The sequence below is a fragment of the Dunckerocampus dactyliophorus genome, chromosome 5 (genome assembly GCF_027744805.1).
Source record: "Dunckerocampus dactyliophorus isolate RoL2022-P2 chromosome 5, RoL_Ddac_1.1, whole genome shotgun sequence".
Classification (NCBI taxonomy): domain Eukaryota; kingdom Metazoa; phylum Chordata; class Actinopteri; order Syngnathiformes; family Syngnathidae; genus Dunckerocampus; species Dunckerocampus dactyliophorus.
The window spans coordinates 5,722,858-5,738,888 of record NC_072823.1 but is presented as its reverse complement, the minus strand read 5'-3'; the positions used below and the strand labels follow the sequence as shown (position 1 = coordinate 5,738,888).

The 16,031-nt window shown below is 38.7% G+C and overlaps 1 protein-coding gene across 4 annotated transcripts in view; it reads left to right on the top strand.

The window, feature by feature from the left end:
• si:ch211-1e14.1 (UPF0606 protein KIAA1549) overlaps positions 1 to 15,690 on the top strand; it is a 39,258-nt gene extending 23,568 nt beyond the window's left edge. For 2 of the 4 annotated variants that reach the window (XM_054777193.1, XM_054777191.1), the window contains exons 13-24: positions 2,848 to 3,084; positions 3,831 to 4,054; positions 5,649 to 5,785; positions 8,587 to 8,601; positions 8,882 to 9,087; positions 9,189 to 9,409; positions 9,475 to 9,619; positions 9,781 to 10,095; positions 10,975 to 11,027; positions 12,666 to 12,814; positions 13,203 to 13,357; positions 14,529 to 15,690. In XM_054777193.1, coding sequence (XP_054633168.1) covers positions 2,848 to 3,084; positions 3,831 to 4,054; positions 5,649 to 5,785; positions 8,587 to 8,601; positions 8,882 to 9,087; positions 9,189 to 9,409; positions 9,475 to 9,619; positions 9,781 to 10,095; positions 10,975 to 11,027; positions 12,666 to 12,814; positions 13,203 to 13,357; positions 14,529 to 14,723 — 2,052 coding nt within the window. In that variant the 3' untranslated portion in view covers positions 14,724 to 15,690. The remainder of the gene's footprint in view (positions 1 to 2,847; positions 3,085 to 3,830; positions 4,055 to 5,648; positions 5,786 to 8,586; positions 8,602 to 8,881; positions 9,088 to 9,188; positions 9,410 to 9,474; positions 9,620 to 9,780; positions 10,096 to 10,974; positions 11,028 to 12,665; positions 12,815 to 13,202; positions 13,358 to 14,528) is intronic. The other 2 variants (XM_054777195.1, XM_054777194.1) reach the window with 2 other exon arrangements.
• Positions 15,691 to 16,031: the final 341 nt, after the last annotated feature.

Below are 16,031 nucleotides of genomic sequence, written 5' to 3'. Positions count from 1 at the left end.
ATAAATTAGTATGTTTTCTTAAATATATAAACTGTGTCAATACAATTGAAGTCAAGTGCAAATGAAAATGCAGCCTTATAACATGCAAATTAATTCAAAAGTTTCTTCAGCAGTTTTTTTTATTTTTTCCCATCAGAGCCAGAAGTGGCTCCTGAATATGTGACTAATGAACAATGACAGTCACAAGTCAATGTTATTACCTGTTAGAACTCCCGGGTCCCCTCTTAAATTTATCCATAACTTCATTTTCCATTTCATCATGAAATAATAGCTTAAGAAGCGGACGTGTAGAAAGCACTGATTTTTGTACTGGAGTTCATGACGCGAAGCAAAGCCATCAAACAATACACTTTATTTTTCTACATAACTAGCCGCTACAAGTGAACAGATAACTTTTGTTATAGATACAGTATAGGCATCTTACCGGCAAAAAAATCAAGAGGGGCGCTTAATGTCAGCTGACTGATGTCATATGACATCCTCAAAGTGACGTTTACACGATCGACCCAAACTACCATGGCGATCTACCGGTAGCTCGCGATCGATGTAACGGGCACCTATAAGACTTGTGACAGTCTTATACCTCTTTAATGTGTTATTTTGTAGAAACAGGAAGTAATAGTTAACCTGTTGTCGTTTCTAGTTGTGTACAGTTAAATTATTTTAGCTTTTGGTCTGAAAAAATGGCTTTGTAACAATGGATGTGCAAGTCATGCTATATACTGTATAATACTGTGGCCACCCATGCATTGCCAAGTGGTGGGAATGTATATGGCCTGCATAGCCGGCCGCAACTAAGTTTTTTTTTGTTTTTTTTGGCAGCCCAATGGTAAAGAATCACTGTCTTAGAAGACGTTTTGACTCTCATCTGTTCATGCTCAAGGACTAGATAGGACGGCTTGTCTGAGGGGATGGTGCAGGATCCAATGTGCTTATCCTCTAAAGTAGAGGCACTCCCAAATAAGAAAAGTTTCACTCTTTTGTGGTGCAAGACGGCCGTCCTTAAGATACAATAAAGTGGGGCTTCTAACTGTCGTTGCCGTTTTACATTGGAGCAGAAATCCTGGAGCATCCCCTCGGTCTCGAGCTGTCCTATCTAGTCTTCGAAAATGGACTGATGAAGCCTACTCGGATGAGAGGTGCATCGTCTTTTGTGATTGATTGAATGCCTTGAGAGTTGTATGACCTGAATGATTGAGAACATTCACAGGCTTGATAGGTAGATGACCTAGATGAGTGTGTTTGCTCCTGTCTGTCATGTTGTTTATATGATAGAAATTGGGATGGAAATGATTTCTTATTGAAAATACTTAGTTTAGCTGATTTAAAGTTCAAAGTTAAGATGGGAAAGAATCTAGGTTCAGGGGTGTCCAAAGCCACATGCTGAAAAATGGATGAAAAAAGGATGGGTGAAAAAGGATGGAAGGGCCACTTTGACATTGTATAAACAGATATGCTAAGAGGTTACATAGCGTATATATTTCAATGACAAAACTGCAATTCAGCTTTGAGATGGGGAAAATGCTACCAAAATGACATTTTTCCCCTTAATATTACAAGTTTATTCTCGTAAAATTGCAACTTTTTGCTCTTAATATTTTGACTTTATTCTCTTAAAATTTTCTAAAAATGTTTTTGTGATATTTTGTATTTTTTTTTCTTTTTGTAAATTTTCATCTTGAAATATTACAACTTTATTCCCATAATATTTGAGTTTATTCATATTATTTAGAACTTTCCGCAACCTAATTTTAAAATTACAACTTTATTTGTTTCTCATAATATTCCATCTTTTTTTTTTAGAAAAAAATATATATTTTATATATATATATATATAAGTCTATGCTACTAAAATGACATATTTTTCCCCATAACATTACAAGTTTATTCTCATAAAATTGCAACTTTTTTCTCTTAATATTTTGACTTTATTCACTTGAAATTTCTGCTGTTTTTTAGGACAAATTTTCCAAATATGTTTGTGATATTTTGTAATTTTTTTTTCCCCATCCATTCATTTTCTATACCGCTTCTCCTCATTAGGGTCACGGGCCTACGCTGAAGCCTATCCGACAGGTGGGGTACCCCCTGGACTGGTTGCTAGCCAATCGCAGGGCACATATAGACAAACAGCCATTCACGCTCACATTCATACTTATAGACAATTTAGAGTCGCCAATTAACCTAACATGCATGTTTTTGGAATGTGGGAGGAAACTCACGCACGCACGGGGAGAAAATGCAAACTCCACAAAGAAATGCGCAACTGAGATTCGAACCCAGGTCTTCGCAATATCCTGACTGCAACTGTGTGGCCAACATGCTACTAAACACCCGTGCGGCTCTACTCATGTAATATTGTAACTTTTTTTATTCTCTTTCATTCTTTGTGTTGTTTCTCATAATATTACAACTTAAAATAAAAACTTTAATATTTAAACTTTATGTGCCCTGAAATTGGCTGGCGACAAGTCCAGGGTGTACCCTACCTGTCCCCGAAGTCAGCTGGGATAGGCTCCAGCATACCCCCCGCGACCCTAGTGAGGATAAGCGCCATAGAAAAGGAATGGTTTAAACTTTATGCTACTAAAATGACATTATTTTTCCTCCGAATATTGTGAAATTATGTTTTTTTTTCTCTCATAGATTACAACTTTCTTCTTTTTAATATTTTGAATGTATTCTTATAAAATTACTGCAAATTTTTCAAATTTTTTTTCTTGTTAGTTTATATTTTTAGAATGTGCCGCAGCCAATAAAAAAGGGCTAGGCAAATGGCATCAAATGGCCCTCGGGCCGCACGTTGGACACCCCTGATCTAGCCTGTCCAACATTGCTTCTGCTCAGGGACCATTCGCTCTTGCTAAGAGCAAAAACAGTACACCCAGTGAGGAGGACGAGGAGGAGGACGAAGAAGAGGATGAGGAAGAAGACAAGGATGAGGAAGACGGGAACATGAAGAGGGTTAATGGGAGAGCATTCAAACCAGGACAAGAATACAAGGCGGCACTAAAGAAATCAGAGGAGACGAAGAAAGAGGAGAGAATGAAAGTGTTCCCAACAGGGAGGCGGGCCAAGGAGGAGGTACTGGCTTTCATAGCTACAACTGGTGTTTGTGGCTTCAGTGGACGTTAGGACCGTGCTTTGTCCTCTGTAAACAGTGTGTCATATCAGTAGTTGTTGTTTTTTTAGTTCTGTAGCAGTGTACAGTCTCTATGTGATGAGGTAGTCTTTCTATTTGTCATTTTGTGTTTGTTGTGGCTGAAAATAGCAATTTATGTGTGGCAGATTACCAGTTGACTATCCTCCCGCATCCCTTCTTTCAGCTTCACTGTGGATTAGAATGAAATGCGTCTACATTATTTGGGCTTTTCAGCGGTTTTGATTCCCCCTCCCTTCAAAGACTGCCATTGTTTGTATGCAACAGCACACCAGCACGGACAACACACACACAGCTACACAGGCACTCTCTTAGGGTCAGTGGTTCCACACTGTCAAACTTCACACTGGGTTTGAGAGACTCAAATCAATAGGTCCATTTGCAGATAATTCACCAAATGAATGTGAGCGTGTCACATTTCACATGAGCCCCAAAACTCCAACTCCGAAAAGCAGTGCTGAGATGCGACATTGATTTTCATTTTCAGGTCGTTGCATTTCCCATCACCCTCGCCCAGCCCTTTTTATATCCCTTTCATTCCCCGCCCTCTGTTTGTAACCACGCCGTGCCACAACCATAGACCAACTGTTGAGTAGAATTAATAATGTTCACTGCTAACACTCTCTTTCACTTACTAAACGCCTCTCTTTGTCCTATTTCTAAAACACAGTTGCAGGCTCCCAGTGTGAAAGGCTTTGACTTTGCTAAGCTGCATCTTGGCCAGCAGAATAAAGATGATGTCATGGTGGTCCAGGAATCCATCCCAGCGGGGTCTCTGCCTGTGTCAGATAAGGAAGGCCCCAGTCCATCACAGAATGGGGAGGGCCCCACTCCCATATCTAAAAACTCTGCCTCCTCCACTAGGGCATCCCGCAACAGTCGGAGACGAGAGAGGTCAGTGCCTCCCGGCAGCGCAAGGCAGGAGGAGGTTTTTGGCAGCACCAACTAATGCAACCGAAATGACGTCAACATATCTGTATACATTCAGCTGGAGGTTGTAAAAATTAAAAGAAAAACGGTGCTATTCGCATAAAATCATGTTATAAAAGTCAAGTTATTTTCAATACGGTGTATCCCGCACATTTGCAATTCAGATCAGCCTGATATTGGCATAAAAATGTGATATCGGTATCGGGTTTTTTCCCTACAATGAAAACCAACGTTAAAAAATGCTGTATAGATGGACATTTTAATGTTCACATGCCCAGTGCAAGCCCGCCCCCTTTTGCGCTTTCAGCAGGCTGTCATGTCCCTGTCCTTGTTTCGATGTGGGACCTCACTTTCATGGCACGACGTGGATGAGTCCATATCCATAGGATAGAATATATTACTTAAAAGATGATAATAGTAGAAGAACAAACAGAGCTGCTTGAAAGGCAGCCAAAAAAAAACCTATGTTACATATCGATATTGGTATCGGATACAGTTTCGACTGAGATAAGTGAATTTTTGGAAAGTAGGATTCAGTGTTAATAAATGAAATATGTTTGTAATTAGAGCATGGAAAAAAATACGATTTTTTCCATTATTTTTTTTATTTCGAAATACAAATAATATTAAAATCTTAACATTTAAAATAAAGAAATATAATTCAGACTGTTGGAAAATTACATTAAAATATTTAATGTATTTTTTTAATGTATATTGTTTGATTATTTTGAAGTAGAAATATTTTTGAAAATGTGTTATTTTGAAGTAGAAATATTTTAATGTCATTTTCTGATATTGTGAGGTATATTGTTATTACTATTTATAGTATCATGTTGACTTTTAAATTATTAAATTTTATTAACCCGCGACCCTAATGAGGAGAAGCGGTATAGAAAATGGATGGATGGATGGATAAATTTTATTAATTAAAAAATATGTAATAATACATTATTGAGTTGTCTGTGACCCAGCCAGAATCGGTCTGCAACCCACTTTTGGGTCCCCGACCCATCAGTTGAGAAATACTGGCATAGTGAATCAGTGTGACTGCCCTGTTAACTCGTCGTTATGCATTAATTTAACACCTTTGAACGCTTTGAATATTTGAAGATTGTGACCACATTACTGTTTATAATGTGTTCACTATGTTGTGTCATGCTTTTAAACAGCAAGCCAATGAGAGGATCAGACAGTGTTTTTCACTCACTGAACCAGACACAAAGCTTTGACAGATTTGCTGATCAATAGTCCGTACGCAGTACTATGAGGGCAATTTCTTTGCTCTGTCCTCTGTCACAGATTTTTTTTGTTTACCTCTCCATCTGTTAAATTACGGTCCAATACACCAGTGGGGAATACATCAAGCCAGGATGACTTAATTGAATGATTCTATCAGCAAGAATTGAACTACGTTATGACAGCATATCTTAGAAGCCCCCGTCCAAAAAAGCTCTGACTTTTCAAGAAAGTCATATTTTTGATTATGCATGGCATTCCAGCACGCAAGTCCACCCTTCTGCATCTATTTTTTATGGAAGTGTGCCTGTTTTGCGGCTAGGATCTCACCGTCAGACGGGGATTCCATGGTGAGTGACCGCTCCAGCGGGAGAGAGTCAACCGAGGAGAACCTGAGAGCGCAGGCCACGCCCAGCGACAGCAAGCAGACTCGGAAGGTCCCCATCAATGTTTTAAATGGCAAGTGGTCCTGGCAACACTCACACTACTTATCAACACACAGATAAAAAGGAGGGGGAGGGGCACACAAAGACTGAAACGAATAGGGTAGAGCAGGGGTGTCCAAAGTGCTGTCCAGGGGGCAGCTGTTGTTTTATTGTCATTCTACACATTCTACAAATAAAATGTAATAAATAAAATGTAATTAAATATTTTTTTTTAATTTACAAAACAGCACAAATGGAAATATCAGCAGTAATTTTACAAGATTAAAGTCAAAATATGATAAGAAAACCATTTTTTATCTAATGAGGATAAAGTCGGAAATTTACGACGGAGTGATATTATGGTGATATGAAAAATAACGCCATTTTAGTAGTGAAAAGTTGAAATATTAAAGAAAAAGTCTATAAAATACTACCAGAAACAAACAAACGAAAGGATTTTTGGAAAATTAGGTTGCAGAAATAGTTATGTTATGAGAATAAAGTGGGAATAAAGTCATAATTACGAGAAGAAAATGTACGAGAAGAAATTTGAAATAGTTGGAAAATAAAAAAAAAAACTCCAGCAGAAATGGAAAAACAGCTGTAATTTTTACAAGAATAAAGTCAACATATTAAGAGAAAAAAAGTCAGATTCTAAGGAGGAAAAAAGTAGCATTTTTATGAAAATAGACTAGTAAAATTATGACAAAAAATAATGTCATTTTTGTGGCATAGAGCTGAAATATTAAAGAAAAGTATGATCTTTTTTTTAAAAGTCATAATATGATGTGAAACAAACAAAACCAAAGGAAATTGTAGGTTGGGGAACAAGTTATAATATTCTGGAAATAAAGTCTATATATATTTTGGGAATAAATCACGGAAAGAAAATGTACAAAGATTATTTAAGAAGAAAGTTGAAATATTTGGAAAATGAAAAAAAAACAGCAAAAATGGGGAAAAGGAGAACAAAAACCGAACTTGATACTATTAATTTCATATGTGTTCTCAAGATGATTTACTTTCAAGTTACACAAAAAGAAAAGCGCGACATCGCGTTCAACTTTCCAGCAACATGAGCATCACAGCACTTGCAGTGTATGCAATCACCATGCACATGTGGAAAACCCTACTTTTTCTCATAGTTCCAAAGTATAATCACAAGATCTGTTGTCACGAAAAGAAAATAAGGATCATTATAGTGAGAACCAGAACACAACATGAAACAAACACTGGTCAGAAACTTCATTTTTGTGTTTTGCCTCTAAAATAAGTCTGGAGAGAAATGTAAGGAAAACAAAAAGCGGAAGCTGTTGACAACATGCCGATGGATTGAAGGTTGCAGTGCCACTCTGAGACGTTGCGGAGCCAGGAGCAGTCAGGCACACTGACTCTACATATACAGCCTGTCTGACTCACCCACACTGGAATGACTTCTGTTTTTCTACTGATAAATCTTTGCTTGGAACTAGAGTATACTGTGCAGGACATACAGTCACCGCAATGTTCACTCCGCTTTTTGAAGTACAAACAAGCAGCTTCCTTCTCTCTGACACAATCAACATGCAGTAGGGGTGTCCACAGTGTGGCCCGAGGGCTTTTTGCGGCCCATGGCTGTTTTGTTATTGACCTGCGTCCTATTCGAGAAATATCATTTAACAAGAAAAAACAAAACAGCAAAAATGGTAAAATCAGCAGTAATTTTACTAGAATAAAGTGAAAATATTAAAAGAAAAAAGTTGTAACCTTACGAGAGAAAGTTGTAATTTTACAAGAAAAATGTAATATTACGAGGGGGGGAAAAAAGTCATTTTAGTCGCATAATGTTGTATTATTACAGAAAATAGATGTTAATAAATTGTAATATTATGAGAAATAAAACAAAATAAAGTTGTAATTTGGAAAATTAGGTTGCAGAAAATTTTATAATTAGGGCTGTCAAATGATTAAAATGTTTAATCAGATTAATCACAGTTTTCAAGTAAATCAATCATGATTAATCACCATGTCACACTATGTTACTATGAACATACATGAAGGTTACAATGGAATACATCTCATGAATCATCATTTCACCGTTCCACACGTCCAAAAGGAGTAGGAAGAAGCAAAGCTTATTTAATCCTACCCCCCATCCATTCCACATCTTGAACAGTACATATTATTGACTTCCTGCATTCCATATAATATTTTGATATAATAATGAGTGTAAAAATAAATAATAACAAATAAAAAACAATCATGACGGAACAATAACTATAATAATCAAGACTCTTCTGCCTTGTATTTAGCAAACATCAACTGCTTGTATTGTTTTTTGAATTTGTTCATCTCGGTACATTGTTTGAGTTCCTTACTCAATCGGTTCCATAATTTAATTCTGCATACTGAAATGCTGTGACTTTTCAGCGTTGTTCTTGCGTCTTCTTTAAGAAGAAAGTTGAAATTTTGGGGGTAAAAAGAAAGAGCAAAGACCTATATCACAAAGCTGAGATGCAGTTTTTTCTTGAAATATATATAACTTCCTAGCATATCTACATGTGTTGCTTTACAAAATATCAAAGTGGCAAAATTGCACCTTTTCAGTTTTTCACTATGTGGCCCTCGATGGAAAAGGTTTGGACACCCCTGACTTACAGTAACCATGTGAGAAAGAGCTGTTGTGTGCCGTGAAAATGATTTCCGACTTTGCTGCGCAACTTTTGTGCTTCCCCTGCCTTTAACAAGTGATCATGGTGACTACATTTCAATGTGCCGTGTGCAATATAGCTTGTCAGGTTTACCTCGGAGTGATGGTTTCCAATAAAACTGTCTTTCCTTTCTGTTGCGGTGCAGGCAAAAATAAAATTGGTAAGATTCTTATGTGCGTCTATGTCTCAGTAGACCTCCTGTTTGTTTGTTTCTGTGCTTTGCTTGTTCCCACCATCCATCACTGTCTGCCCAGCTGCCAGTCACAGCTGTCAAGACGTTGCAGTCATATTATTATTATTATTTTTTTTATTTTATTTTTTTTTTTTTTTGCAGTCATATTAAACAATAAATGTTTTGTAGCCACCCTCACCCAGAAATCGTCCCTTCTCGATCCTTAGTTTTATAAGCCATACTAGACTCATCACCATCTCTGCTTCAGGTCCTCCTCCTACGAATGGTCTAAATGAGCAGTTCTCATCCACCTCCATCTTCGAACATGTCGATCGAATGTCTCGGGCCACAGACGTAAGCCGAAGACTCCCCAACAAAGTGCAGCTTATCGCAATGCAGCCCATGTCGGTCCCACCCTTGCACAGCCACACTGCCGCTGCCAAACTGCCCGATACCAACCAAATGAACAAGGAGGTTCGCCCTTCTCTGTCCTTTGCATGACAAAAACTATACACATATGCAGCTCGATACGTCCAAAGTTCAAATCCTGCCAAATTGGTGTGTCTTCCCATCAGATCCAAGTAGCGCTAAGGCAGAAATCGGAGATTGAGCACCATCGAAACAAGATCCGCCTGCGTGCCAAGAGGAAGGGACACTATGACTTCCCCGCAATGGATGACATAGATTGCAGCCTTGGGGACGCCAAAGACCAGGATCACATCTACCAGAAAGCACAAATGCAGATGGATAAGATCTTGGACCAGAATGCACAGATCTTCATGGAGCCCAGAAAAAGGTCTGTGTTGGGTTTTTTTTTATCTACAAAAGCAAATTTTTATGACATTTAACTTTACCTCCCAGTGCTCGAGGGAGGCGCTCTTCCAAACAGCAGATAAAGGAGCAGTCACATGGAGGAGTGATGGATGCAGACAAAGATCACCTAATCTCTGAAGACACTGATCCTGTTTATAGGAAGTGTCCTGGGGTCAACAATGTGGCCTTTGTGGTTAGTGTGACTAAAATACCTTTAAAAATCACTCAAATGTATTGCAGGGCATAACATTACAATTGAGTTTAAAGGCAGTCCAAACATGCATGGGGGGCATGTGTCTTATGGGCACACATAACACACAACATGGTGCTTCTCTTCTCTTCTCTTCATTTCAGTCGGACCCTGACCAAGCCACTCACGGAAGCCCATCCCCCACCGACGACGTCTTCCTTGGTTCCGCTTCCTCACCTCCTGGGCACGCCCCTCCTCCACCTCCCTACATGCCTCCACAGCCCTCCATTGAAGAGGCAAGGCAGCAGATGCATTCACTGTTGGACGACGCCTTCGCCCTTGTGTCGCCCACTTCTCAGTGCAGCTCAGCTGGGGTCACTCTTCCAGGGGTCAGCGTCAACCCTTCTGACTTCAGCCCTCCAGGCCGTGGCCCCAGATCTTGGGGCCCCTCCTATCAAGGACTTGGCCCTTACACCGGTGTAAGTGTACATCAGAATATCATCGTAAGGTGCTGAAATGGGCTAATTTAAAGTTTACAAGTAGTTTAAAGGTCTTGATGCATTCTTACACGTGAGGAAAACAGGAAGTGTGTAAAGCAGGACTGTCAGGGGCCGTCTCGGGTCGAGGCTGCTTTTTTATTGGCCCGTGGCAGATTCTAAAAATATACAGTAGCTAGTATAAGCTAGTAAAATTACTTTTTCTTATAATATTACCAGTTAAGTGTCGTAAAATTTACGTAAAAGTTAGAATACTTTTTTCTCTTAGTATTTTGACTATGTTCTTTTAAAATTACAGGTGTTTTTTTTCCATTTCTGCTATTGTTTTATTAAAGGTTTCTAACTGTTTCAACTTTCTTCTTGTAAATTTTCTTCTCCTAATAGTGTGACTTTATTCCCATAACATTTTGACTTTATTCCCATATTATAACTTTTTCCTGAACCTAATTTTACAAAAATTACAATTTGATTTTGTTTTGTTTGTTTCTCATAATATTAAAAAAAATTTAATTTCTTTCATACAGCGTGTTCTCCTTAGGTTGCAACTTTTTTCTTTTAATATTTTCATTTTACTATTTTAAAATGATTGCACATTTTTCCATTTTGGGTGTTTTGTTTTTGTTAAATTATACTTTTAGAATGTGCCGCCAAAAAAAAAAAAGCCGCACTTTGGACACGCCTGATTCATGCTAATTACGAGCTCCTGGCTTACAGGTGCAAACTCAGTCTTCACGAATTCAGCACAGAATTTTCCCACCAAACTTTGTAAGTTATCTTACAAAGGTAACTTGTAAATTGTTGAAGGAAGGACCAACCATGCTCTCCTCTTGTTGATTCAATTTTTGTCTGTGCTCCCCTCAGAGATTCAGTGACCTGAGCGTGTCTCCTCCTCTGGTCCAAGGCCCTGTACCAAGGTTAGTAAAGTATTGAACAGAATTATGAATATTTGGCCACAAATCAAGTGAATTTTATTATCTTTTACCTGAAACAAAATCCTCTGTTATTGATCCATGCCTCATAATGTCTGCCGCTTTGCCTGCTTTCCTTCACCAGCCGGTAAGTTGGACCTCTGAATAATTTAAGAGGAGCCATATTTATTTTATTGGTTTAATGGAAAAGATCCTGGCAACCGTCTGTTGGATATCCACAAAAACATTAAAGCACTCAACCACATGAGCACGTACAGTAACATATATTCCTGCACACGCAGTGGTTTTTTCGGTTCTTGTCCTACCGCAGCTGTTTTTTATTGGCCCGCGGCACATTCTAAAAATATAATTTAACAAAAAAAACAGCAAAAATGGAAAAATCAACAGTAATCTAACGAGAAAAAGTCATAATTTTACGAGAGTAACATAATATTATGCAAAAATATTAAGTCATTTTAGTAGCATAAACTTTAAATATTAAAGAAAGGTATTTTTTTTAAGTTGTAATATGAAAAACAAAAGTAATGAAGTTGTCATTTTTGGGAAATTAGGTTGCGGAAAAGTAAAGAACAAACTGTGGGAATAAAGTCATACTTCTGAGAAGAAAATGTACAAGAAGAAAGTTTAAATAGTTTTTTTGTTTTACAAAATGAATAGCAGAAATTAAAAAAAAAACACCTGTAGCTTTACAAGAATTAAGTCAAAATATTAAAAATAAAAAAGTGGCAATTTTACGAAAATAATAATTAAAGAAATATATGCTTTTTAAAAATCGTAATATTATAAGAAAATATAGAATTAGGTTGCGGGAAAGGTTATATTAGCGGCCTGTGGCAGTTTTGTTTTTTTGGGGGGGGGGTTTGGCCCGCCGCACATTCTAAAAATATAATTTAACAAGAAAACTAAAAAAAACAAACCGACGACAGTAAACATGGAAAAATCAGCCGGAATTTCACAACAATGAAGTCAAAATAATGAAAGAAAAAGTTGTACTCTAACAAGAAAATGTCGTAATTTTAAGACAATAAGGTGATAATATTATAATGAAAAGTAACATCATTTTAGTAGCATCGTGGAAATATTTTTTTTAAAAGATGTTTTGTTTTTTTTAATCGAAGTATTTTGAAAAACAAAGTATAAATGTTTGGATTAAAAAAAATCTGTTATATTTTTTGTTATTTATTTTAAAAATATTATACAGTATATGGTTTATGGTATGGTATAATATATGGTTTTAAAATGAGTATTTTGAATTGACTTTTGTCTTTCTCTTCAAAATAACACATTTGAAAGCTGTAATTACAGTCATGTGAAATCTTCTAACCGTCTCATATTTTTGCCCAAGGTTATCATTCCGTCATACTCTCATACCGGCCCATGCCTAGCGCACATGCATTTTTTTATTGAAGTATATATATATAACTTCTTAGCATATCTACATGTGTTGCTTTACAAAATATCAAAGTGGCCCTTGCGTCCTTTCCTTTTTTCATTATGTGGCCCTCGGTGGAAAAAATGTGGACACTGCAGGTTTAGGAAGTACAGTAAAAGTCACATATTTACTGTAATAGTTTGGTTTCTTTGGTTCGTAAATGTGGTGTTCGGTGTGTGTGTGTGTTTCAGACAGGACCGTGGTGTGAGTTACCTCCCCCCAGGAGAGGCAGCAGGACCAGGGGAGGTAGGCCAGATTGCCAGCCTTTACTCCAGCAGAGGACTCTATGCTGATGAGCTACCCACATCAGCCAGACCACGACCAGTAGGGGGCACTACAGGTAGAGAGTGAAATCACTGTTAAGCTGCCTTGGTCTTCATTTACTTCCACATCAGTGTCATTAAAAACAACATTTATGTACTAACAAATGAAAATAAGAAATACTACAGTGTTTTTTATTTGAGCCACTGCCCTACACTTTAACACATACTCACGGTGTTTCAGACACCTTCAAGCCCATAAGGCAAGTCAGCCTGAAAGATCTGAGTGTCTCTTAAATTATTAAAGGGGTTGGAGTGACTTACACTAATGGTATCAGGCCTTTACTGTAAAGAGTACTTCTCCAAAGGCAAAGCAGTCTGTCAACAGTGTTATCATTGAATTAGGTTGGTTACTGAAAACTGATGTCATGTACTGATGCTTCCACATGTGTGTGTGTGTGTGTGTAGGCGGCCAGCTTCATCATCTTACACAGGTGGGCTTGTCTAGCCGGATGAATGGTTATCCAGCGGGGGTCAGAGGTCATCCGGGACAGAATGGAGGCATCAGCTGGAGCAACTACCAAGATGACAATTACTGCAGAGCAGTTCCAGATAATAATGCAGTGAGTGCCGGCCACTAAATCAGTGGCTCTCAACTGGTTTGGCTGCGAGACCCATCACCCCTCAATGACAAGTGGTGACCCAAATTGTGTGAATTTTTCAACTCTAACTTCTCATATATCACATTTTAAGGTACTGTTTTCGACACAATGTGAGCTGCAGTGCTGAGACGCTGTCTATTTATGGCGCGTTCTTTTCCAGCAGATATCTGCAACTGTGTATCGGTCGGATGGCACGTTAAGTCTCCACTCGATGTCCTTCCTCTCCCAGAGAAGCTTAAGAAGTACCCAGAAACATGGCGTGCACCTCGCGGCAGCATAGCGAGCGAGTAGCGCAGACAAGAACGGGAGGGGCATTCGCAGACATTGGGTCGTTACGTTATTTTTAAATTATTTTCTCAGGCAAAGACCCGCTACACACTGAAAACGGCTCCGTGACCCACATTTGGGTCCCCACCCACCAGTTCAGAACCACTGCACTAAATAACTCTCTTTTTGGTTTATACATGACACAAATTTATCAAAGTATACATTCACAGGGTTCCCACGTGTTCTGGAAAACACAGGCAATGATTGACCAATTTTCCAAGCATGGAAAACATATGGAAAATAAGAAAAAAGCTCAAACAGCAAAGTTGTCCTGGCAAATTATTTATCTTCCCCATGCCTCCTGTGAGCAAATACAAACAAACTAAAAGTTGTCACCTTACCTTCTGGGCGAAATTAAGGCACAGCGCCCCACGTGACGCTACCACCCAAATGAATGACTGTAAATTGAAAGGTGTCACAAGAATTGGTCCAAATGACTCTGTTGCGGCTGAAATGTCCTGGAAAATCATTTCCGGCAAAGAGTAGGAACCCTGATTTACAGTTAGTTGGTTAGCGTGCAGAATTACTTGTCACATGAAACCGGCCGAGAAATAATCACGGTGCATTCTGTTGCCGACCTGGGTAAACGTGTGAAATTAACGTTCACGTACAGCCGTTACAATCGTATGCACTGAGGTCAAGTGGCCGTGGGGGAAAAAAAAGCAAGCAATACTGCCATCTACAGGACAAGAGTAGACATGTTAAAGATTGACGCAGCTCTTCTCTCATTAGCTTGTGCAAGTGTACCTAATGTTTTGGTAGGTGTGTATATATTTATTATATTCCTGACCTCTCTATGTTCCAGATGCCCAGAAGTGTGCTCAGGGAGCCGTCAGCACCTCCTGCCCACCTGGACACCGGGTTAGACTACTTATCAGCCCCGCTCCCACTGGCTACCACCCCTCCCACCCAGTCCTCGGCCTCCTTGATCAAGGCCATCCGGGAGGAACTGTTGCGGCTATCACAGAAACAAGGCTCTTTGTCCAGCTACCACAGCTGAGGAACTCTGCTTGCTAACGTGACCATGCTTCCCATGGAAGTCCCACCAAGGTGTACAGCAGAGAGATAGTCCTGCTCACCATCAACATACAGGTGGCTCATTAAACGTTTCAGTATTCATATTTTGACAATGCAGTCACCTACAGTATGTCACTGTGGGACAGTGTTTTTACATGAAGATAAGTATGAAGAAGCTGAACCTAGATGATGAGCAATGAAACATCATCATTTTGGACCTACAGTATGTAAGATTTAGGTTGTCAGTGTCATGGTTCTCATGCACACATTTTTTTTTTTTTTTAAGAAATGGTCATCTCTCCATCTATGTTGTTTTCTGCCATGATGAGCCATGCTTTGCCGTGACACTGTGAAGGAGTTCACCTGACCCACAGTAAGGTCATAGTTCACAGCCAGCCAGGCACAAGAAGTGTACCATACAGACTACATGATGCTACCTATTTCTTAGCTTAGTCAGAGCTGTTACTTCTGGACCTTTTGCATTCAAGTCCTGTTTTGTAATGTTAATCAAAAAAATATTTAGAAATGAATAGCGACACAAATGCCTTGAAATCATCCCAATGTAGACTGTTAGAAAGTAAGATATTGCAATAGTGAGTACTGTACAGTATGTACTAAGTGCTTGGCTGTGTTTTGCTGCGCTGTATGCAGACTACTTGGTAGCGCTCAGGTCTGGATGAGTTATTTGTTTGTTTTTTTAAGGCAGGTTTGATTGGTCGTGTGTGATACATCGACCGGTAACGTGTTTACTAAATCACCATCTCTGTTTTCATGCAGTATTTAAAGTTTGCCTTTTTAACACAGGGTACTGTATTTATAAATCAGTCATGTTAATGTGCTTTTTAGAAAAAAAAATTATTGTCATTGTCTTGTGTAATTATGTGCACCATACAAGTCATTAAACTGATTGGAATACTGGGTTCCTTCCCTGAACCTGAAGGTGTTTTATTTAAATAAAGCAAAACAGCAAGGGTTTAGAATTATTGCTGTGCGTCATTTGGGGGATGATAATTAAATATTCTGGCTGTGTGGTGAGATTACAGGTGACGTGCCTTTGGGACTCGCCTTGAAGAGGTGCATCATCCCCAATGCTGACAAGAAGACGTTGCGTGCATTTTATTTCTTAATAAGGTGAACCTTTTAATTCTTTCCACAATGTTTATGTTTTTACTTATTTATTACAAACACCTCTCAGTGTGCTGAAGCGCAGGTCACAATAAATGATGGTAATAATGCATGTTAATGTCTGAATATTCTCATTCTCAGCACTGAATCGATCGCAACTGGACTG